This window comes from Leptodactylus fuscus, chromosome 4, assembly GCF_031893055.1.
Source record: "Leptodactylus fuscus isolate aLepFus1 chromosome 4, aLepFus1.hap2, whole genome shotgun sequence".
Classification (NCBI taxonomy): domain Eukaryota; kingdom Metazoa; phylum Chordata; class Amphibia; order Anura; family Leptodactylidae; genus Leptodactylus; species Leptodactylus fuscus.
Window position 1 is genome coordinate 125,057,478 of NC_134268.1, and position 23,321 is coordinate 125,080,798.

Genomic DNA, 23,321 nt, shown 5'->3' on the forward strand with positions numbered 1-23,321 from the left:
ATGGCACTTTTTGACTTCCTGACCAAGCTCGATTTTTCAAAACTGACATGTGTCACTTTATGTGGCAATAACTTTGGAACGCTTTAACTTACCAAAGTGATTTTAAGATTGTTTTTTCGTAACACATTGTACTTCATGTTAGTGGTAAATTTTGGTTGATATGTTTTGTGTTTAATTATGAAAAAATTGGAAATTTGGTGGAAATTTTGAAAAATATGCATTTTATAAAGTTTGAAATGATGTGCATTACATACAGATAGTCAGACCGCCAAAATTATATCATAAATCTCATGTCCCAGATCTCTGCTTTATGTCGGCATCAAACTTTAGTCACCCTTTTAATTTGTACGGACATTATAAGATTTACAAGTGAAACAACAATATTCAAAATTTTCAAGAAATTTCCAAAACCCATTTTTTAAAGGGCCTAATCCAGTTATGAAGGGGTTTTGAAAGACCCTTGTATTAAAGCCCCCCATAAATCACCCCATTTTCAAAACTGCACCCCTTAAATAAGCCAAAACAACATCTACCTAGTAATTTAACCCTATAAGTGCTTAACAGGAATTAATACAAAATGGAGGTGAAATTTTCAAATTTGAATTTATTTTACTAATATTTTCGTTTAGCCCTAGAATTTGCACATTCACAAGGGGTTAAAGGAGAAAACGCATCCCACAATTTGTTAGGCAAGTTCTCCCGACTACCATAGTACCCCACTTGTGGGTGTAAACTAATATATGGAGGCACCGCGAGACGCAGGAGGGAAGGCATGCCAAGGAGCTTTTAGAGGGCAGATCTGGCTGCGATCAGTTTCAGGAACCATGTTGCATTTACAAAGCCCTTGAGGATTCAAAACAGTGGAAACCTCTAGAAGGTGACCCCATTTTGAAAACCGCACCCCTCAAAGAATTTATCAAGTGATGTAGTGAGCATTAGTAACCCCAAAGTGAATGTGTAAGCTGTGCGGAGTAAATTGGGTAACCAAATCCTATTCTATTTTCCCACTAGCTCCTATGACACGGACGGGGAAGAGGGGCATTCTGGGGGATCAGCGCTGGTGTCTTCTCTCTCATAAGCTCTAAATATGGGGTGTCCCCTGAAAATGCTCGCACCGATTACACATTTCCTTCTAGTTGCAGCCACTTATGTCCTAATGATTTGGCGACTTTTGGGGTTTTTGTCTTCACATTGTACAAGCTAGATTTTTATTTTTATTTTCTGGCAATGTGGCCATATGAGGGCTTGGTGTTTGCGGTATTAGATGTACTTTTCAATGCCACCATTTTGGGGCCTGTAACTTATTGACTACATTTTATTAACTCTTTCTGGGTGGGGTGTAAAAGGAAACATCAATTCTGGCATTGCTTTTTAGCTTTTTTTTTTTTCCCGTGCAGCGTACAGCATAAGTAACATGTTACCTTTATTCTGCGGGTCGGTACGGTTACGGCGATATCTCATTTATATTATTTTTTAATGCGTTGCTATTTGTGCAGATTAGAATTCAATTCAGGGAAAAAAAATCTATTGTTTTTGCATTGCCATCTTCTGAAAGGCATAACGTTTTTATTTTTCGCTAGACAGAGCCGGTTGAGGGCTTATTTTTTGCGGGAAGACCTCTTCTTTTTATTGGTACCATTTTGGTTTTCATCTGACCATTTGATTACTTTTTATTGAACATTTTGTAAGGGAAAGGTGGTGAATAATCATTATTTTGTGCGGTTTTCTACGTTTTTTTTTTTTTACGACATTCGCCTTTCGGGTTAAATAATGTTTTAATTTTATTGTTCAGGTTATTACGGACGCGGCGATACCAAATATGTAATGTTTTTTTCTATTTTTCTTTATTTTACATAATAAAACATTTTATATGGGGAAAATGGGATTTTTGGGGCTTTATTTCTATTTTATTTTAAACTTATTTAAACTTTTTTATTTTTAATTTTTTGAAACTTTTTTTTTCTGTCCCCATGGGGAATTGAAGCAGTGATCGGCTGATCACTGCTTCAATAGATATACGCTGCAATACACGTGTTACACGTGTATTGCAGAGTATAGGAAGCTGTCAGCCTGTGTAGACGCACAGGCTGACAGCTTCATTTACTGCAGGATCGGCCAGGCGCGAGGACGGGGTACGTGAAGGGGCAGACCCGGGGTCACTGATCAGACCCCGGGCTGCCCCCTACGAACACCGGCACCCCCCGGAACCGGCGCGGGGGGTGCCGATCGCCACCATTTGACACTGTAACCCCGGAGGTGCCGGTGGTCATGTTGATCACCGGCATCTCAGGGGTTAACACCCGCGATCGGACCCGGTTCCGACCGCGGGTGTTACGGGGCATTGTCAGCCGTGTATTACGGCTGACACCCGCTGTGCATGGTGCGCACACAGTTTCTGTGTGCGCACCATGCATCCGCAGTAATAGTACGGCGGTTTGCGGGAAGCCCTTCCCTGCAGCGCCGTACTATTACGGCGAATGTCGGGAAGGGGTTAATATATATTGCGGTAAGCAGCACTTTCATCTCTGCTTGTTTAGTGCGGAAATCACACAGACCCCATTATAGTCCATGGGGTCCACGGGTTTCCTTAGGTAACCATTTTTTTATGCGTATAGGTTTCCGTTCTGGGGTTCCCAAAGCCGACTCCTCGTACGGAAACCTGAAAGCAGATGTGAATAGGGCCGTAGGTAAAATATTGTGAAAAGCTGCTCAATGTAAAATCTCCACAAAAGAAAAAGAGTGCACCCTCCATCTAGAGAAACAAAGGTTTACTCACCAAAAGGTGATGACAAGGCTGTTTACAGCCATAAAACTGTTTACAGTTGGGCTCAGATTTTTTGTTTTTTCAGAGAATATGAATGATAACACAATCTTTTTCTCCACGCATGGTTACTGGTTGAGTGAAGCCATTTATTGTAAAACTTCTGTTTTTTCTCTTTTGAAATCATGATGACAACCAAAAACATCAAAATAACACTGTTCAAAAGTTCAAGTACCCGGGGCAACATGATGGCTCATTCGTTAGTTTTGCAGCACTGGAGTCCTGGGTTCAAGTCCTGCCAAGGACAAGATCTGCAAGGAGCTTGTATGTTCTCCCTGTGTTTGCGTGGATTTCCTATCATACTCCAAAGACAGACTGACAGGTAAAAATGTAGATTGTGAGCTCTATATGGGGCTCACTGTCTGCATTAAAAAAAAAAAAAAAGTTCTCATACCCCGTACCGTGTTTTGCCCCTTCTAACATTAAAGGGGTTGTCCCATCACAAGGATCCTATCTATACTGCTTGATAATGTGAATGTAAGACTTTTTCTAAATACATTGCTTCAGCAAAACTGCTTTGTTTGTCCACTATCTTACTTTATTCATTTCTCTGTTGACACATCCCTTGACTTATCTGGTCAAAAGTCAAGTGATGTATCTGCTGCTCTCAGGGGAGACGGAGGAGGGGCTAAGTGCAAGGGAGCGAGCCTGGAGAGGGGGGGTAGTTTACACTTTGGGGGGGGGGGGGGAGGGGCCGCCAATACAGACCCGGCATCCGCTGTAATAGAGAGGCGGATGCCGGGGAGTGTGGACGCCGGCACAGGTGCCTGCAACATCGCTACGCTCCTGCCCTGCATAGAAGCGACGACTTCTCGCCGCTGGCTTTGCATATGTAACCCCGCCCACCAATGACGCAACAAAGCCAGAAGAAAGAAGAATTTACAGCATCGAAGACTGGTGAGTATGCGACATGGGAATACCCCTTTAAAGACAGCTTGAAGTCTTTTGTGGTAGGTATGGATGAGGCTCTTTATTTTTTCATAGATGGTAAAACTGCCCATTCTTCTTGCCAAAAAGTCTCCTGTTCCTGTAAATTCCTGGGCTGTCTTGCAGTGTCTCAATGATATTGAGGTCAGGAGATTGAGATGGCCACTTCAGAACCTTCACTTTCTTCTCCTGTAGCTAATGACAAGTCGACTTGGCCTTGTGTTTTGGATCATTGTCATGTTGGAACGTCCAAGTATGTCCCATGCACAGCTTCCTGGCTGATGAGTGCAAATTTGCCTCCAGTATTTGCTGATAACGTGCTGCATTCATCTTTCCTTCAACTTGGACCAAGTTTCCCGTGTCTTTGAAGCTCACACATCCCCACATCATCAGTGTGTTTTACAGTAGGAATGGTGTTCCTTTCATCATATGCCTTGTTGACACTTCTCCAAATGTAAAGTTTATGGTTGTGGCCAAAAAGTTCGATTTTTGTCTCATCACTCCAAATTACCTATACCGATAGTTTTCAGAGAGTCCTGTATTTCAGCTGATGTTATGTGTGTTTTTTCTTTTCATCCCAAACAATTTTCTGGGCAGTTGTGACTGAAATTTTGGTTGGTCTGCCTGACCATGGTAGATTGGTTTTTACAGAGACCCTGAGTTGCCATCTGTTAATCACAGTTTGAACACTGCTGATTGGCATTATCAATTCCTTGGATATCTTTTTTGTATCCCTTTCCTGTTTTATACAGTTCAACTCCCTTTTTTCTGTAGATCTGTGGACAATTCTTTTGCTTTCCCCCTGACTCACAATTCAGAAACATCAGTGGCTGGAGAAGAGATTCAATAGTCTGGATCCCAGAAAGTTACTCAGCTTTTATGCTTACGCAGGTTACAGGTCAGGATGTTACATTTAGTAGCTATTCAAACCCTTTTGTGTCAACTTCTGGGCATATCAGGCTAAAATCACCAGGGTATGCGAATTTTTGATCAGGTTCATTTTGATGTTTTTGGTTGTCCTTATGATTTAAAAAGTTTGACAATAAATGGCTTCACTCAATCACTAACCATAAATGGAGAAAAAGTTTTTGTGTTATCATTCATGCTCTTTGAACTAAGGCCACAAAAAAAAAAAAAAAAAAAAAAAAAAATCTGCCATGGTGTGTAAACTTTTGAGCACAACTGTATCTGTGGCCTACCTCAAAAGCTGGTCACATCAGCAACAACTGGCAGCTTCATGAAAGACTCTGTTGTCTTTTTACAGCAAAATAACATTAACCCCTTAGTGACCAGCCTGTTTTGGACCTTAATGACCAAGCCACATTTTGGAAATTTGCACTGTGTGACTTTATCAGTGAATAATTCTGTAACCGTATTAGGCATCCAAGCGATTCTGATATTGTTTTTTCGTGACATGTTGTACTTTACTGAGAAGGTAAAATTAGACTGATATAACTTGTGTAAATTTATTAAAAAACTCGCAAATGCTGAAAATTTTGAAAATTTTTCAATGTTTTCCATTTTCAGCTGCGATATCTCACATATCCTATTAATATTATAAATGTGAAAGTTTGTGAGTTTGGATGTTTGTGGGTTTGTGCAGGGCCGGCTCCAGGTTTTTATGGGCCCTTGGGCGACAGAGCCTCAGTGGGCCCCCTTGTAAAGGAGGTGGGGGAGTCGAGACACTGTGCGTTGCAGATGAAGCGAGTGACGTCATGCAGGAGTGTGGCGTCACCAACGCCATACCTCCCAATCTTTTAAAGAGTAGAAAGGCTCTGCGCGCCGCTGCAAATTTAGCTCCACCCACTTTTAGGTTGATTCCACCCACTCTCATTCATTTATCATGTGCTCCCACACAGTATAATCCTCCTACAGTCACCTGTAAATTATATGCCCCCCCTCCATCTCTCCCCCAGTTTCAAATACACCCTTCCTCTGCCCCCAGTTTCATGTCCCCCCTCCATCTCTGTCCCCAGTTTCATCACGTTCTCCCCCTTCATCTGCCCACAGTTTCATGTCCCCTGTCTCTGCCCCAGTGTCATGCCGTTCCCCCCTCCCCTTCATTTGCCCCTTCAGTTTCATTGGGCCCCCTCCATCTCTGTCCCCAGTTCCATGCCGTTCTCTCCCCACCCCCTTCATTTTCCCCCTCAGTTTCATTGGGCCCCCTCCATCTCTGTCCCCAGTTCCATGCCGTTCTCTCCCCACCCCCTCCATCTGCCCCAGTGTCATGCTGTTCTACCCCCCTCCATCTGCCCCAGTGTCATGCTGTTCTCCCCCCTTCATCTGCCCCAGTGTCATGCTGTTCTCCCCCCCTCCATCTGCCCCAGTGTCATGCTGTTCTCCCCCCCTCCATCTGCCCCAGTGTCATGCTGTTCCCCCCTCGCCTTCATTTGCCCCCCAGTTTCTTTGGGCCCCCTCCATCTCTGTCCCCAGTTTCATGCCGTTCTCTCCCCACCCCCTTCATCTTCCCCAGTGTCATGCCATTCCCTCCCCTTCATTTGCCCCCCAGTTTCATGGGCCCCCTTCATTATGTTTCACCTTAATATGTAATACAAAACAAACACTTACACTCACCTTCTAACACTCACCTTCCATCGTTCCCCCGACGCTCCTCTCTCTCTCACTCCAGTCACATACGCGATGCAGGAGCTGTGAGATCAGCTCCTGCTTAGCTCCGGCCCGTCTTGCGTGTGTAGGCGTGATGCGATGACGTCATCGTGCCTACACACGCAAGCCAGGACAGAGCTTTAAAGCAGGAGCTGATCTCACAGCTCCTGCATCGCGTATGTATTCCAGCTCATCGGCGGACGGACGCCGATGAGCTGAAATTGTGACAGGCAAGTGCCGGGGGCCCCCCAGAGGCTCTCTGGGCCCCGGCACTTGCCCGACTATGCCGTGCGCTGACGCCGGCCCTGGGTTTGTGTGTTCGGATGTTTGTTAGTCAATCACGCAAAACCCGCTCGACCGATTTGGCTGAAATTTTCCACAAACATAGTTAATACACCCCATTGCGCAATAGGCTACTTTTCGTCACAATAGCGCACATACGTTTTTCCCAGGACCCCCACAAACCCCAAACTCACATCACCATCTCTGCAATCTCACACGCTTTGGACCATAGCAAGCCACAAAATTCATATTGCCCTCTGCAGCCTCGCCCCTAACCCCACACAATCTCATATACATATACTTTACCACTTTGCCCCTCAACTTAACGATACTCCAGGAGGCTCTCTTTAACGCTCCGGAGCAGCCATGTTTGCCGACCCCCACCGCTCTGACAATCCGCGACACCGCCCACCCATGTCAATACCCCTAGGCGGTCTAATAAATGCAAAAAAAAAAATTTAAAAAAAGTAAAAAAAATATTAAAAACAAAAAAAAAAAGGATTAAAAATTCAAATCACCCTCCTTTCCCTAGAACACATATAAAAGTAGTTAAAAACTGTGAAACACATACATGTTAGGTATCCCCGCGTCCAAAATCGCCCGCTCTACAAAGCTATACAAATATTTTTCCTGTTCGGTAAACGCCGTAGCGGGAAAAATGGTCACAAGTGCCAAACCGCCGTTTTTTCACTGTTTTGATTCTGATAAAAATTTGAATAAAAAGTGATCAAAGCAATAACATTTCCTGAAGATGGTAGAACTACAAAGTACACCCAGTCCCGCAAAAAAAGACGCCCTATACATCCCCGTACACGCACGTATAAAAAAGTTACGGCTGTCGGAATATGGCGACTTTTCAAAAAAAAAGTTTAACAGTTTTGGATTTGTTTTTAAGGGGTCAAAATGTAACTAAAACCATACAAATTTGGTATCCCCGGAATCGTAACGAAACACAGAATACAGGGGACATGTCATTTTGGTTGCACAGTGAACGCCGTAAAACCAAAGCCCGTAAGAAAGTCGCAGAAATGCATTTTTTCTTGAAATCCACCCCATTTTGAATTTTTTCCCTGCTTCCCAGTACATTATATAGAATAATTAATGGTGGCATCATGAAGAAAAATTTGTCCCGCAAAAATTAAGACCTCATATGGCTCTGGGAGCGGAGAAATAAAAAAGTTATGGGGTTTAGAAGGAGGGGAGTCAAAAACAAAAATCAAAAAATGCCATCGGCGGGAAAGGGTTAACTTCAAATACTTCTGTCCCAAAGTCACTATGTAAAGTTTCTCACAACACCGTATATATAGCAGCTCAAATACAAATTAACTTCAACACAAAAGTCTCACGTATTCTCTGAATTACAGCAAAAACAAGATACAAAGTTACATTTCATATGCTATACCTTATACACAGTACGAAAACCTTACCCACGCCTGTATATACCCACTGCTACAATCACCGCAGACGAAGTTGCGGGTACCAGCTAGTACACAATAATACAGGGCAAAAGAGTTAGTAGTTATATATTTCTAAATGTTCCTTTTGCGTTTCAAGCATATTTGAAATACTTTTAGCATATTTGAGTAATTTAGACAATTTAGAAATTTATCAAGTTTATAAGCAAATTTTGGAAATTTGGAGTATGTGATTTTTTCCTGTACCAAGCTCTGTTTTCAGACAGGAATAGGTGGCATAATGACAGAAACTCCCATTAAATGACCCAATTTGTAAAACTAGACCCCTTCAGGTATTCTTTGAGGGGTTTAGTGAGCATTTTGATCAAACAAATATTGTTTTGCAAGAATTATTACAAATGATGAAAAAATTTACATTTTCATTTTCTTCAAATATGTGTCATTTTAAAGCCAGTTTTTTTGCACACAACACATCAAAAAGAAGAAACACACCCCAAAATATATCACCCCACTTCTCCTGTGTTAAAAAATGTACACTTTGTGGCCTTAGTCCTATGTACGCACATATAGTAGGGCCCAAGAGGTAGGGAGGGCTAAATGGATTTCAAAGCACAAATTTTGCTTGCAGATATTTTAGGCCCATTGCACATTTCAACAAGATTTGAGTTACCAAAGCAATTGAAAACCCCCATAAATGACCCCATTTTATAAACTAGACCCCTTAAGGTATTCATTGAGGGGTATAGTGAGTACTTTGGCCCCATAAGTTTTGAGAAAAATTGCATCAAACAAAAAAATTTCATATTTTTTACACAAAAGTGTCATTTTATAGGCAGTTTTTTTGCACATAACACAAGAAAATGAAGAAAAACACCCCAAAATATATGACTCCATTTCTCCTGTGTTCAAAAATGTACACTTTGTGGCCTTAATCCTATGTACGGATGCACGGTAGGGCCCAAAAAGAAGGGAGCACCAACTGGATTTTAAGACACAATTTTTGCTTATAAATGTTTCAGGCCCATTGCACATTCAAACAAGATTTGAGTTACCAAAACAATTGAAAACCCCAATAAATGACCCCATTTTATAAACTAGACCCCTTGAGGTATTCATTGAGGGGTATAGTGAGTATTTTGACCCCATAGGTTTTAATAGAATTTGTGTCAAACAAAAAATTCTCATATTTTTTACACAAAAGAGTCATTTTAAAGACATTTTTTTTTTTTACAAAACAACGCATGAAAATGTAGAAAAACACCCCAAAATAGATGGCCCCATTTCTCCCGTGTTCAAAAATGTACACTTTGTGGCCTTAATCCTATGTACGGATGCATGGTAGGGCCCAAACAGATGGGAGCACCAACTGAATTTCAAGACACAAATTTTGCTTGCAGATATTTTAGGCCCATTGCACATTCAAACAAAGATTTAAGTTACCAAAACAATTGAAAACCCCCATAAATGACCCCATTTGATAAACTAGACCCGTAAGGTATTCATTGAGGGGTATAGTGAGTATTTTGACCCTATAGCCGTTTCACAGATTTTACTAACCTTGGGATGTGTAGGTTAAAAATTACTAAAATGTCCCTTTATCCCCAAAGTTTTCATTTTCACAAGGGGTTAAATGAGAAAAATCCCCCTACAGTTTGTTACACAATTTCTCCTGAACACGGCAATACCCCATATGTGGCCATAATCTGCTGTATGGGAACATGGTGGGGCTCAGAATGGAAAGAGCGCTATTTGGCTTTTGGAGGGCAGATGTTGCTGGAATAGTTTTCAGGTGCCATGTCGCATTTGCAGAGCCCCTAAAGTATCAATACAATGGAAACCCATCAAATGTGACCCCATTTTAAAAACTACACCCTTCAAAGAATGAATCAAGGCTTATTATCACTTTGAGCCTAAAAATTCTTCCCAAAAATTAATGTACAAAATGAAAATTGAAATTTTTAAAGAAATATGCCATTTCGGTGCCCAATACGTTGCACCCTCTTTGTGTTGTCAGAGACCTGCACTCCTAAAACTATTAAGGGGCCACCCTGAGGGGAAAAAAATTATATATGTGGGTGTAATCTGCTGCTTGGGCACACAGCAGGGCTCAGAAGGGAAAGAGCACTGCGCTTTTTAGCTTTTGGGGTACAGAGTTAGAGGGACCCTCTGGGCGCCATGACATTTTTGCAGAGCCCTGGATGTTCCAGTAAACTGGAATTCCCCAAGAAGTGACCCCATTTTGTAGAGGCAATTTTAGGGTCTTCGCAAATGTGACATGGTGTCCAAAAACAAAGAATCTAAATCTGCACTCCAAAAGCACATATCGCTCCTTCACATCTCCGCCCTGCTGTGTACCCAAATGGCGGTGTATGCCCACATGTATGACACTGGTGTACCCCGGATAACGTACTTAATGCCATATATGGGTAGAAATGGCTGTTTGGGCACAGCCGGGAACAAAAGGGAAGGAGTGCTATTTTGTTTTTTGGAGCACAGTTTGGTTTTTGGACGTCATGACACTTTTGCAAAGACCCTGAATTGCCAATAAAGTGGAATCCACAGACATGTCACGCCATTTTGGACACTAGCCCACTGACGGGATTTATCAAGTGGTGTAGTGAGCATTTTAACCCTTGAGTGTTGCATTTATTTAGTTTCCAGAAATGAAATCGCAGCTGATAATGAGAAGTTAAAAATGAAATTTTTCCAGAGATTCGCCATTTTAGTGCCCGATATGTTGTGCCCAACTTATGTCAGCAGAGATACACACTCCAAACACTGGTAAGCGGGTATCCCGGGCACAACAGCTTTCAGAGCGTTCATCTCTGATACAAGGCGGGCACAATATATTACGCACTGAAAGGACGTATTCCTGGAAAAATGGTCATTTTTACCTTTCACAATCAACTTCGTATTCATTTATGGATAATAAGTTATAGCAACACTTGGGGGTTAAAAATGCTCTCTGTACTCCTGGAGAAATCCTTCAGGGGTGTAGTTTCCAAAATAAGGTCTCATATCAGGGGATTCCACTTTACTAGCGTTTCAGCTCTGCAAAAGTGTCATGGCATCCAAAAACCAAACCGTCTGTGCTCCAAAAACCCAATAACCCTTCTTCCCTTCTGTGTCCGGCTGTGCCCTAATATCAGTTTATACCCACATATGACATTACATCCGTTATTCTGGGTACACCAGTGTCATACATGTGTCATACATGTGGCATAAACTGCAGTTTGGGCACACAGCAGGGGGCAGAAGGGAAGGAGCGCGATGCGGTTTTTGGAGCACAGATTCAGATGTTTGGTATCTGGACACCATGTCATGTTTGTAGAGCCTGTAAGGTACCAGAAAAGTGGATTCCCCAAAGGAGTGACCCCATTTTGAAAACTGCACCCCTCAAAGAATTTATCAGGGGGTGTAGTGAGTATTAGTATCCCAGACGTGACTACACAGCGGATGGCGAAGAGGGAATATGTAAGCAGTGCGGAGGACATTGCAAACACCACATTCCCTACTATGTCCCAGTAGCTCCTATGATTGGGGGAGTCACTCTGGGGGTCACTCTGGGGGTCACTTCTGGTGTCTTTTCGCTCATAAGCTGTAAATAGGGGGTGTCCCCTGATATCCGCTCGCACAGCTTATATATTCCTACCTGACGCAGCCAGTTGTGTTCTAATAATTTGGCGATTTTGGGGGTTTTTTGCCTTCACATTACTAGATGCTATATTTTCTTTATTTTTCTGGTGACGTAGCCATATAAGGGCTTGTTGTTTGCGGGATGCGATGCATTTTGTAATGACACCATTTTTGGGTGCTTACAACTTATTGAATACATTTTATTAACCCTTTTTTGCTGGATTTAAAAAAGAAAAAATCAATTCTGGTATTGAGTTTTACCTTTTAAATTTTCCGCCATTCAGCGTACAGTATAAGTAACATGTCACCTTTATTCTGTGGGTCGGTACGGTTACGGCGATACCTCATTTATAGTATTTTTTTATGCAATACTAATTCTGTAGAATAAAAACACATTTGGGGACATAAATCAGTGATTTTTGCATCGCCATCTTCTGAAAGGCGTAACATTTTTATTTTTTGGTTGACAGTATTGGTTGAGGGCTTATTTTTTGTGGGACAACTTGAGCTTTTTATTGGTACTGTTGTGGGGTGCATATGACTTTTTCATCACTTTTTATAGCATATTTTGTAAGGTAAGATTCGAAAAATCACTACTTTCGGCGGGTTTTTCCGGGTTTTTTTTTTTTCCGACGTGCACCGTGTACATTAAATATTGTTTCAGTTTTATTGTACAGATTGTTACAAACGCGGCGATACCAAATATGCGTTGTTTTTATTAATTTTTAGTTTTTTATTTTCTATTAAAAAAAAAGCTGGCAGAGCCGACCTGCGCAGGCGTTGAATTTTGGCCCCCCGCGCCAGAAGAAGAGACCATTGCTGAAGAAGAATGAGAAGCATACGAAAAATCACCAGGCATAAATTAATACAAAAATACAAAATCTTTAATTCAATAAAAATACACATATAACAAAAGCACATATAACAAAACAATACATATAGAAGGTTCAGGGAAACTGATATACCTAAAAACAGAGGCACAAGATGGTATGGAAAGATGTTACAACGAGTATTGTAGCAGCAAAAAGTGACACAGAGTACATACAATTAGCTGGGTGTGCAAGTAGAATAACACTGAAACCCCTTGAGGAAGATATATAATGACCCATTGACATGGCCCTGTGTAACAGTCGGTAATAAAGGGTTAATTGTGCAAAAAGGATACCTGCATGTTATAACCAAAAAGGTCAAAGACTTGCCCCAAAAATCAATTGTGCAGTATATATGCCTGCATGCAGAAAGTAACTCACATGAAAAACCTCATAGAGGGGTTAACTGTACAATATATGTGATATGCTTTGTCAAGCCGTCTAGGCGAAACACGTGTCTGGTGTCAGGCACAGCTGGTACGGTATGGTATGTAGCAGTAGCGTTCATGCATTTATTTATACACTTTTTTTATAGTGTTTATTGGGTTATTGTCTAGCAGGGTTAGGTGTGGTGATTATGCAATTTGGCAGTTCACCCCTGAAAGTATTTGGGGAATCTCTCACATACCCATGTATATGGATACATAGAATACATAGTTAACCCTGGATTGTTGGGCAAAAGTCCTTTTGTCTATAGGTTCATGCATGCAGTCACATATATTGTACAGTTAACCCCTCTAATGAGGTTTTTCAACACTCTCCTTACTGTGAAAATTGGAGGAGGTTGTGCTCACATGAGTAACAAGAGGTTGTTGCGAGGGCCGCACACAGCAGCTAATGGCCAGGGCCTAGGGAACCGATCACTAATACCATGCATCGCAAAAATCCGGCATTTCTATTGCAGGCTACATAGAGTAGCCTACAATAGAAAGTATAGAATGACAGGCTGGAGCCTCACAAGGCTCCTGGCTGCCATAAAAATGCACGCAGGCCCCGAATCTTGCTCCGGGTGCCTGCGATTGCCGGTAGAATGGCACCTCAGTTAAAGCTGGCAGACCCCATTATTGTGTTGGAGTGCTTGGGAAGGGTTGGAGTGCTGGGGGAGGGGGGCTTCTGGATGTCTGGCCCTTCCTTCGGCCTGAGGACTGTTTTGTCCCACCCACTTGCAATTCTTGGAGCACTACATACTAGGAGCACTACAGACTGTAATGCTGTAATTAACCCCCAAGTGAAAGAATTACAAGGTGGGTGGGAAAAAAAACAGTCCTCAAGCCCAAGGAAGGGCCAGACAGACATCAAAAAGCCCCCCTCCCCCAGCACCCCAACCCTTCCCCAGCACTCCAACCCCCCAATCATCATAAATCTAGTATTTATCCCCTATCCGTAGGATAGGGGTTAAATACTTGAAAAATCACAATTTCTTCTGCAGAAGCTTACCTGCTTCTGCTCTTCAGCCTGCACAGCGGTCTTGTGAGACCGCGTAGGACGCAGGCACACGTCGGGTGCGGGCCTGATTACATGGCCACGTCACCCGGCGTGTGGGGAGGAGGGGATGAAGCGGAGGGAGGAGGGGGCGGAGCAGAGCAGGCAGAGAGCAGGCAGGGAGACCTGCTCTCTGCGAAGGGTGAGGGGCGGCCGCTGGAGCAGCGCTGCGTCCAGCAGGGCCGCCCCAATCCACCGCTCACTTTTCTTGTACATCTGCGGCCCGCACAAAAGTCTCAAACTTTGTCTCTAAAGTTTAGAGACAAAGTTTGAGACTTTTGTGCGGGCCGCAGATATGCCTGGCTAAGAGGAAAACATTGGACTATTCTGAAGTGGCCTTCTATGAGCCCTGACCTAAATCCTATTGAGCATCTTTGGAAGGAGCTGAAACATGCCGTCTGGAAAAGGCACCTTTCAAACCTGAGACAACTGGAGCAGTTTGCTCATGAGGAGTGTACCAAAATACCTGTTGAGAGGTACAGAATTCTCATTGACAGTTAAAGGAATTGTTTGGTTACAATGATTGCCTCAAAAGTTTGTGCAACAAAATATTAACCTCTTCCCGACATCCGCCCTAATAGTACGGCGCTGCCGGGAAGGACTTCCCTCAAACGGTACTTCCCTCAAATAGTACAGCGGTTGCATGTTGCGCACACAGAACCTGTGTGCACACCATGCACTGCGGGTGTCAGCCGTAACATACGGCTGACAATGCCCCGTAACACCCGCGGTCGGAACGGGGTCCAATCGTGGGTGTTAACCCCTGAGATGCCGGCGGTCATGTTGACCGCCGGCATCTCCGGGGTTTCACTATGTTATGGTGCCGATCGGCACCCCCCGCGCCGGTTTCGGGGGTGCTGGTGTTCGTAGGGGGAAGCCTGGGGTCTGATTAGTGACCCCGGGTCTGTCACATCACTTACCCCGTCCTCGTACCTGGTTGATCCTGCCGTAAAGGAAGCTGTCAGCCTGTGCGTCTACACAGGCTGACAGCTTCCTCTACACTGCAATACACGTGTAACAGGTGTATTGCAGTGTATATATAGTGAAGCAGTGATCAGCTGATCACTGCTTCAATCCCCCATGGGGACAGAAAAAAAAAGGGAAAAAAAAAAAGTAAAAATAAAAAAGTTTAAATACGTTTAAAATAAATCCTATTAATATTATAAATGTGAAAGTCTGTGAGTTTGGATGTTTGTGGGTTTGTGTGTTCGGATGCTTGTTAGTCAATCACGCAAAACCCGCTCGACCGATTTGGCTGAAATTTTCCACAAACATAGTTAATACACCCCATTGCGCAATAGGCTACTTTTCGTCACAATAGCGCACATACGTTTTTCCCAGGACCCCCACAAACATCACCATCTCTGCAATCTCACACACTTTGGACCATAGCAAGCCACAAAATTCATATTGCCCTCTACAGCCTCGCCCCTAACCCCACACAATCTCATATACATATACTTTACCACTTTGCCCCTCACCTTAACGATACTCCAGGAGGCGCTCTATAACGCTCCGGAGCAGCCATGTTTGCCAACCCCCACCGCTCTGACAATCCGCGACACCGCCCACCCATGTCAATACCCCTAGGCGGTCTAATAAATGCAAAAAAAAAAGTTTAAAAAAAGTAAAAAAAAATTAAAAACAAAAAAAAAAAGGATTAAAAATTCAAATCACCCCCCTTTCCCTAGAACACATATAAAAGTAGTTAAAAACTGTGAAACACATACGTGTTAGGTATCCCCACATCCGAAATCGCCCGCTCTACAAAGTTATACAAATATTTTTCCTGTTCGGTAAACGCCGTAGCGGGAAAAATGGTCACAAGTGCCAAACCGCCGTTTTTTCACTGTTTTGATTCTGATAAAAATTTGAATAAAAAGTGATCAAAGCAATAACATTTCCTGAAAATGGTAGAACTACAAAGTACACCCAGTCCCGCAAAAAAAGACGCCCTATACATCCCCGTACACGGACGTATAAAAAAGTTACAGCTGTTGGAATATGGCGACTTTTCAAAAAAATAATTTTTAACAGTTTTGGATTTGTTTTTAAGGGGTCAAAATGTAACTAAAACCATATAAATTTGGTATCCCCGGAATTGTAACGAAACACAGAATACAGGGGACATGTCATTTTGGTTGCACAGTGAACGCTGTAAAACCAAAGCCCGTAAGAAAGTCGCAGAAATGCATTTTTTCTTGAAATCCACCCCATTTTGAATTTTTTCCCTGCTTCCCAGTACATTATATAGAATAATTAATGGTGGCATCATGAAGAAAAATTTGTCCCGCAAAAATTAAGACCTCATATGGCTCTGGGAGCGGAGAAATAAAAAAGTTATGGGATTTAGAAGGAGGGGAGTCAAAAACGAAAATCAAAAAATGTCATCGGCGGGAAAGGGTTAACTTCAAATACTTCTGTCCCAAAGTCACTATGTAAAGTTTCTCACAACACCGTATATATAGCAGCTCAAATACAAAGTAACTGCAACACAAAAGTCTCACGTATTCTCTGAATTACAGCAAAAACAAGATACAAAGTTACATTTCATATCCCATACCTTATACACAGTACGAAAACTTTACCCGCGCCTGTATATACCCACTTCTACAATCACCGCAGACGAAGTCGCGGGTACCAGCTAGTTAGAAATAAATAAAGCCCCAAAAATCCCTTTTTCCCCATGTAAAATGTTTTATTATGAAAAAAAAAACAAAAAACATTACATATTTGGTATCACCGCGTCCGTAATAACCTGAACAATAAAATTAAAACATTATTTTACCCGAACGGCGAACGTCATAAAAAAAAAAACCCCGTAGAAAACCGCACAAAATAATAATTATTCACCACCTTTCCCTTACAAAATGTTCAATAAAAAGTAATCAAATGGTCAGATGAAAACCAAAATGGTACCAATAAAAAGCAGAGGTCATCCCGCAAAAAATAAACCCTCAAGCAGCTCTGTGGGAAAGTAGAATGGGATTTGGTATACCCAATTTACTCCGCACAGCTTACATATTCACTTCGGGGTTACTAATGCTCACTACATCACTTGATAAACGAGGTTTCCACTGTTTTGACACCTCAAGGGCTTTGTAAATGCGACACGGTTCCTGAAACTGATCACAGCCAGATCTGCCCTCTAAAAGCTCTTTGGCGCGCCTTCCCTTCTGCGTCTCGCTGTGCGTCCATATATTATTTTACACCCACAAGTGGGGTACTATGGTAGTCGGGAGAACTTGCATATCAAATTGTGGGATGCGTTTTCTCCTTTAACCCCTTGTGAATGTGCAAATTCTAGGGCTAAACAAAAATATTAGTAAAATAAAATAAAATTTGAAAATTTCACCTCCATTTTGTATTAATTCCTGTTAAGCACTTATAGGGTTAAAATACTAGGTATATGTTGCTTTGGCTTATTTAAGGGGTGCAGTTTTGAAAATGGGGTGATTTATGGGGGCTTTAATACAGGGGTCTTTCAAAACCCCTTCATAACTTGATTAGTCCCTTTAAAAAATGGGTTTTGGAAATTTCTTGAAAATTTTGAATATTGTTGTTTCACTTGTAAACCTTATAATGTCCGTAAAAAATAAAAGGGTGACTAACGTTTGATGCCGACATAAAGCAGAGATCTAGACATCAGATTTATGATATAATTTTGGCGGTCTGACTATCTGTATGTAATGCACATCATTTCAAACTTTATAAAAATGCATATTTTTCAAAATTTCCACCAAATTTCCTATTTTTTTCATAATTAAACACAAAACATATCAACCAAAATTTACTACTAACATGAAGTATAATGTGTTACGAAAAAACAATATCAAAATCACTTTGGTAAGTTAAAGCATTCCAAAGTTATTGCCACATAAAGTGACACATGTCCGTTTTGAAAAATCGAGCTTGGTCAGGAAGTCAAAAAGTGCCATCGGCGGGAAGGGGTTAAGTTAAGGGTACCATCATTTCTATCCAGGCATGTTTCATGAGGTTTTTTTTTTATTTTATTTTTTTAATTCTGTTGAAGCATGGTTCATTTTCATAGGCTTCTTATTATTCCTTTTGTCAGATTCAAGTTATTTCTGTGACCATTGTGGGTTTTTCTTTTATTAAAGGAGGGGTACCAACAATTTTGTTCAAGTGTGTATAATCAAGCATATGATGTCTGATGTACTTAGTTGCATAGTTTGTTGCATCAAGTTCAACCAAGAGTTGGGGAAGGGCATGACTGAAGGGGCGAGTGAATGAAATAACTACTCTATACATTTAAATAAGCATCAGTGCTGTTTTGCTGTAAAAAGACACCTTTACCTGTGTACAACTCCTAGGGTAGGCTGTTCCACAGATTCACTGTTCTTTATAATGAAGAAGATTTGTTGCCTCTGGAGAGTAAACGTTTTCTCTCCAGATAGAGGGAGTGCTCACTTTTCTTTTGAGGTGATTTTACATGGAACAGCGTTGCCTGACATTGCTGTAATAGTATAGCAGATAACACGAAAGGGTTAAATGCCATATCTGAAGACTAAGCAAATTTTTCTCATGTACTCTGTCTTCATATCCGAGGTCTTCCATTGAATCCTTGCCTACTGTAGGACATTCTTTTTTTGAACTGGTGCCCAGAACTAGTCAATTTACTAATTCTATTAATTTTAAGGTGAGGAAAGTTGATGCCCCTAAAGACCATTTGGATAAGGAATGGGACGAGTTTCAGAAAGAAATGCGTCAAGTCAGCACTGTAAGTAGTGTTTATTCAATTATTTCTACTATCTATTTGCTTTTTCTCTCATCTAATCCTCAAATTATTTTCTACTAGTCTACTCAGTTTTTTAACATGTTAAAGAGGACCTTTCATGACTTGGGGTACAGGCGGTTTTATATACTGCTGGAAAGCCGACAGTGCGTGAATTCAGCGCACTGTCGGCTTTCCCAATCTGTGCCCCGTGTGAAGAGCTATCGGTGTCAGTGCCGTAGCTTGTCACAGTTAGAAGGGCGTTCCTGACAGTCAGGTAGGAGCATTCTTCTTCACAGCAGCGTCTATAGCGCTGTACTGTGAGAACGGTGAGGAACGCCCACTCCCCTCCTGATAATACTTGTCTATAGACGAGTACTGTAAGAAGAAGAAGGAGGCGTTCCTCCCCGGTCTCACAGTACAGCACTATAGGCGCTGCTGTGAAAAAGGACGTTCCTGACAGACTGTCAGGAACGCCCTTCTGACTGTGAAGAGCTACGGTACCATCACCGATAGCTCTTCACCCGGGGCACAGATCGGGAAAGCCGACAGTGCGCTGAATTCAGCAGTATATAAAACCGCTTGTGCCCCAAGTCATGAAAGGTCCTCTTTAAGTGGAGTCTATCATTGGCTGTTGTGATTTTTAACTAAGCATATATTTGCATAGCCATTAGAAAGGCTATTCCAGGCATACCTTTTATTCATTAATCCTCCAAGCCATTATTGAATTAGCCCGCTTTTATTGATATGCTAATTATCCATCACGGTGCAGCTGGAACGCTCTGTGATGTTCTCTGAGCACTGCTTGCGTGATATGTGTAAAGAAGGTGGAGGTGAGAGCCAGGAAAGGCTGTTGACTTATTCTGCTTTTATGGTTGTATCCAATGTATCAAGGCAAAGGCTGTCACTACTAAGCTAGTTAAAGGAAATACTTAAAACGCTGGAAAGTTTTTAATCACTTATATTTGCAAGCATATTTAACTTTTGAATTTTTACAAATGGTTATGTTTATGGGAAAATCTATTTGAAGCAGTTGTTCTGGATTTGAAGAAAACCATGGAGTGGACAAGGGGAAGTAAAAGAGTAAAAAAAAAAAAAATCTCACCTGTCCCTCCATTGTTCGCTGCCAGTCTCCTTTCTGTCACACGATGAGGCTGCTTTGTTGGAAGTCTTGACATCACTCAAATACCATTTTTGCTTGGTTTCCTTGCTGTGATGTACAGGAACCTGTAAAACTACGAGTAAAGCTGTGATGTAAAAGTGATGTAAATGGTAGGGTCTTGTTGTTGCTTGTTATTTTTAGTTGCTTGTTATTTTCAATTTAATTTATATTTCTGTTATTGAAATACGCATGGATTACAAATAGTTTCAAGGTTTTATAGTTAGTGGTTATGCCACAAAATTTATAATCTCACCCCCCCATTAGCCAAAACAAACCTGCAAGTCTTTCACTCATATTCCAACTGCCATACACATGGTCACGCCACCTGTACAATCCAACACTGATATTCAAACTGAGATACACGCATCAGAGAATTAGATACACAGGTCAGCACACAGTATCACGTCAGAGGACTAGATATACGCATCTGCAAACAGTTCCGCAAGCCGAAAGATTAGATACGCGCGTCTGCACACATTTCCACATGGCAAAGGATTAAATATGCACGTCTGCATACAGTTCCACATGCCAGAGGATTAGATACATGCGTCTGCACAAAGTACCACACGCTGTAGGGTTAGATACACAGGTCAGCACACAGTTTCACACGACAGAGGATTAGATACACGTGTCTGCACACAGTTCTACACACCAGAGGAGTAGATGGGCACGTTTGCACAAAGTAACACATGCCAAAAGATTAGATACACGCGTCTGCACACAGTTCCACGTGCCAGAGGATTAGATACATGCGTCTGCACAAAGTACCACACGCTGGAGGATTAGATACACAGGTCAGCACACTTTATCATACTGACCAGAAAAAATAATGAAGAAATAAAGACTATACTCAGCCCAACTTGTGTCTCGTATTTCTTGTAGTTGATCGATCAACACCTGTGTATATTTTTGTTGCTTATGCCCGGAAACTATACTCCTTCGGCTTGGAGCGATGTGCATAGAAAATCCTCAATAAAAGAAAGATACAGCAAAATCATGGTGGAATTATAATAGAAAATTCTTCTCCTTTATTAACTAAATCTTCATAATAAAAACCTCAATGGTACACACAACATGGATATAGTGCGTCAGACCGACGCGTTTCGGATCTCCTCCTTCCTCAGAGTCTGAACAGCAAATGTTGTGGTAACCCCACCACTTATACTGGTGTCAACTGGACACACCTGTGTTCCAAAATCAACCAATGTTAACCCATTGGATATCACAGGTGGTGAGAATAACACAATCCACATCATATGTAAAAAAGACCAAAAACAACCTACAAACAAGCTAACACTACAGGAATACATTTAAAATACACTTGCAAATGAAAATTCATTAATCCATCAACACTTAAAAAATGATACAAACAAATAGAGAGGACAATATAAATGCCAACTTGTGATTCAAAGCAATCTCTTTCCATAGAGACTTGTACGGATGCTTATTGTTACAATTGCAGTAGATACATTCATGAAAACATTTCAAATATTGCACAAAATAGATGAATATACTTAAGTCGATTGTCTTCACATTATCTATTCATTCTGTTTGGTCCACATCAAAAGCAGTAATCCTATGACATGCAGTTATATTACTCGTTTCTTTTATTCCGTCCACAAAGAAGATGAAGACTGTATGATATACTGTATAATCCGTATTGCGCATGCTCCTCTTCCACTGTTCAGATCCTCCTGTGCCCACATCAAAGATGGAGATTGTGTATCGCACAGGTAATACTGCGCATGCTCCCATTGGGATCACATGTTCCCCACATTCAAACGTTATGGATCAGCAAACTCCAAACATAAGAGAAGAGGAGAAAAAAGAGAAGTAGGCAAATCACAGAATTGTCACCAGGGAAAAAGAGAGGGTAAGTACATGAGTCAAGTATCACTTAATGATAAACCCATAATTTGTATATACGTAACTGATTTGTTACTAATTAAGGGATATACAAAGGTCCCTCCACCGAAACATAACATGTGATGAGGTATATCATGATCATGAACATACGATTCAATCTTCCCTCGTCAAACATGGACAAAGAAAGAAGTGAAACATAAATTCATCACACACAGCGGAAACTCACAACAAGTGTACACTAATATTGTGCAGGGTAAAAAAAACCTACTGAAAAAAACAATGGATTAATTGCAGCACCACAGAAGTCGAACAGAATGAATTAGATATTGTATAAGTATGACACATCGTTCCTATTGTTCATTCCTTTTGGAAAACGGGTATCCAATTTCCAAATCCAATATACTTCACGTGTTCGTAATGAATGTTCCCAGTTGCCTCCCCTTATAGGTCTTTTTACTTTTTCAATGCCCATAAATTTCAAATGGGAAATGTCTCCTGCGTGTATTTCTTTAAAGTGTCTTGAAACCCCTGTACTTTTTGAGGAATTCACATTAATGATACTTTGTATGTGTTCTGACACCCAAATCAGGTAATCAAATACACTATGTGGTTGCTCATGCAATTGATAAAGCCTTTTATTTCAAATTCTTGATTAGCATCACTGTTCTCAAACTTCATTGACTTTTTGGCAAACTTGCAGACCCCACTGCGGTTGTAACCACACCTGTGAAAGCCGCAAGTACTTAGCCATGTACCCGTAGCCATCATTTTTCAGTAAACTGGGGGATATAACGTTACCAAGAGTCCTGCCTCTCCTACAGATAAATTTCACATCCACCTCTGATTATCTCCCTCAATATCGTGTCCTGATTCAACATGGGTAAATTGTCTTTTATAATCTTGACTATTTTATCAAATTCCAAACTATATTTCGTGGAAAAATGTGCCGATGATCTTCTACTGTTATGACCTCCATCTTGCTTACCATACAGTAAGTCCTCGCTACTCCTGTTAACAGCAATTTTGTAGGCTCTATTAATAGCCCATGGGGGATAATCCCTTTGTCTTAATCTTTGTTTGACTATAACAGCCTCTTTTTCAAAAGAATCTTGTCTAGTGCAATTTCTTTTGATTCTGAGAAATTCACCCACGAGCAGTGATTTTTTTGGTATGTTTGGGGTGTATGCTGCACGCATGCAGCAGGGTGCTCCCTGCAGAGGGCTTAATGTAATTTTCTATGTACACCTTTCCACGGTTATCATCACCCTTCAAGAATACATCAAGGAAACTGATGGACTGTCCCCCTATGACATAGGTAAACTTCAAATTATACAAGTTGTCATTTATGTAATCAATGAATTTAGGGATCTGCTCTATATTTCCCATCCATATTAGTTGGCAGTCATCAATATACCGACCATAACAAAGTATCTGGTTTCTGAATGGGTTGTTGTTGATGTATAGATGCCTCTCCTCCCACCACGCCATAACCATGTTGGCGAGGGAGGGGGAGAAGCAT

General features: G+C 41.5%; 1 protein-coding gene across 1 annotated transcript in view; it reads left to right on the plus strand.

Moving 5' to 3' along the window:
• ZNF830 (zinc finger protein 830) overlaps positions 1-23,321 on the plus strand; it is a 241,606-nt gene that overhangs the window by 153,313 nt on the left and 64,972 nt on the right. Inside the window, exon 7 of the mRNA XM_075271033.1 lies at positions 18,700-18,780. Coding sequence (XP_075127134.1) covers positions 18,700-18,780 — 81 coding nt within the window. The remainder of the gene's footprint in view (positions 1-18,699; positions 18,781-23,321) is intronic.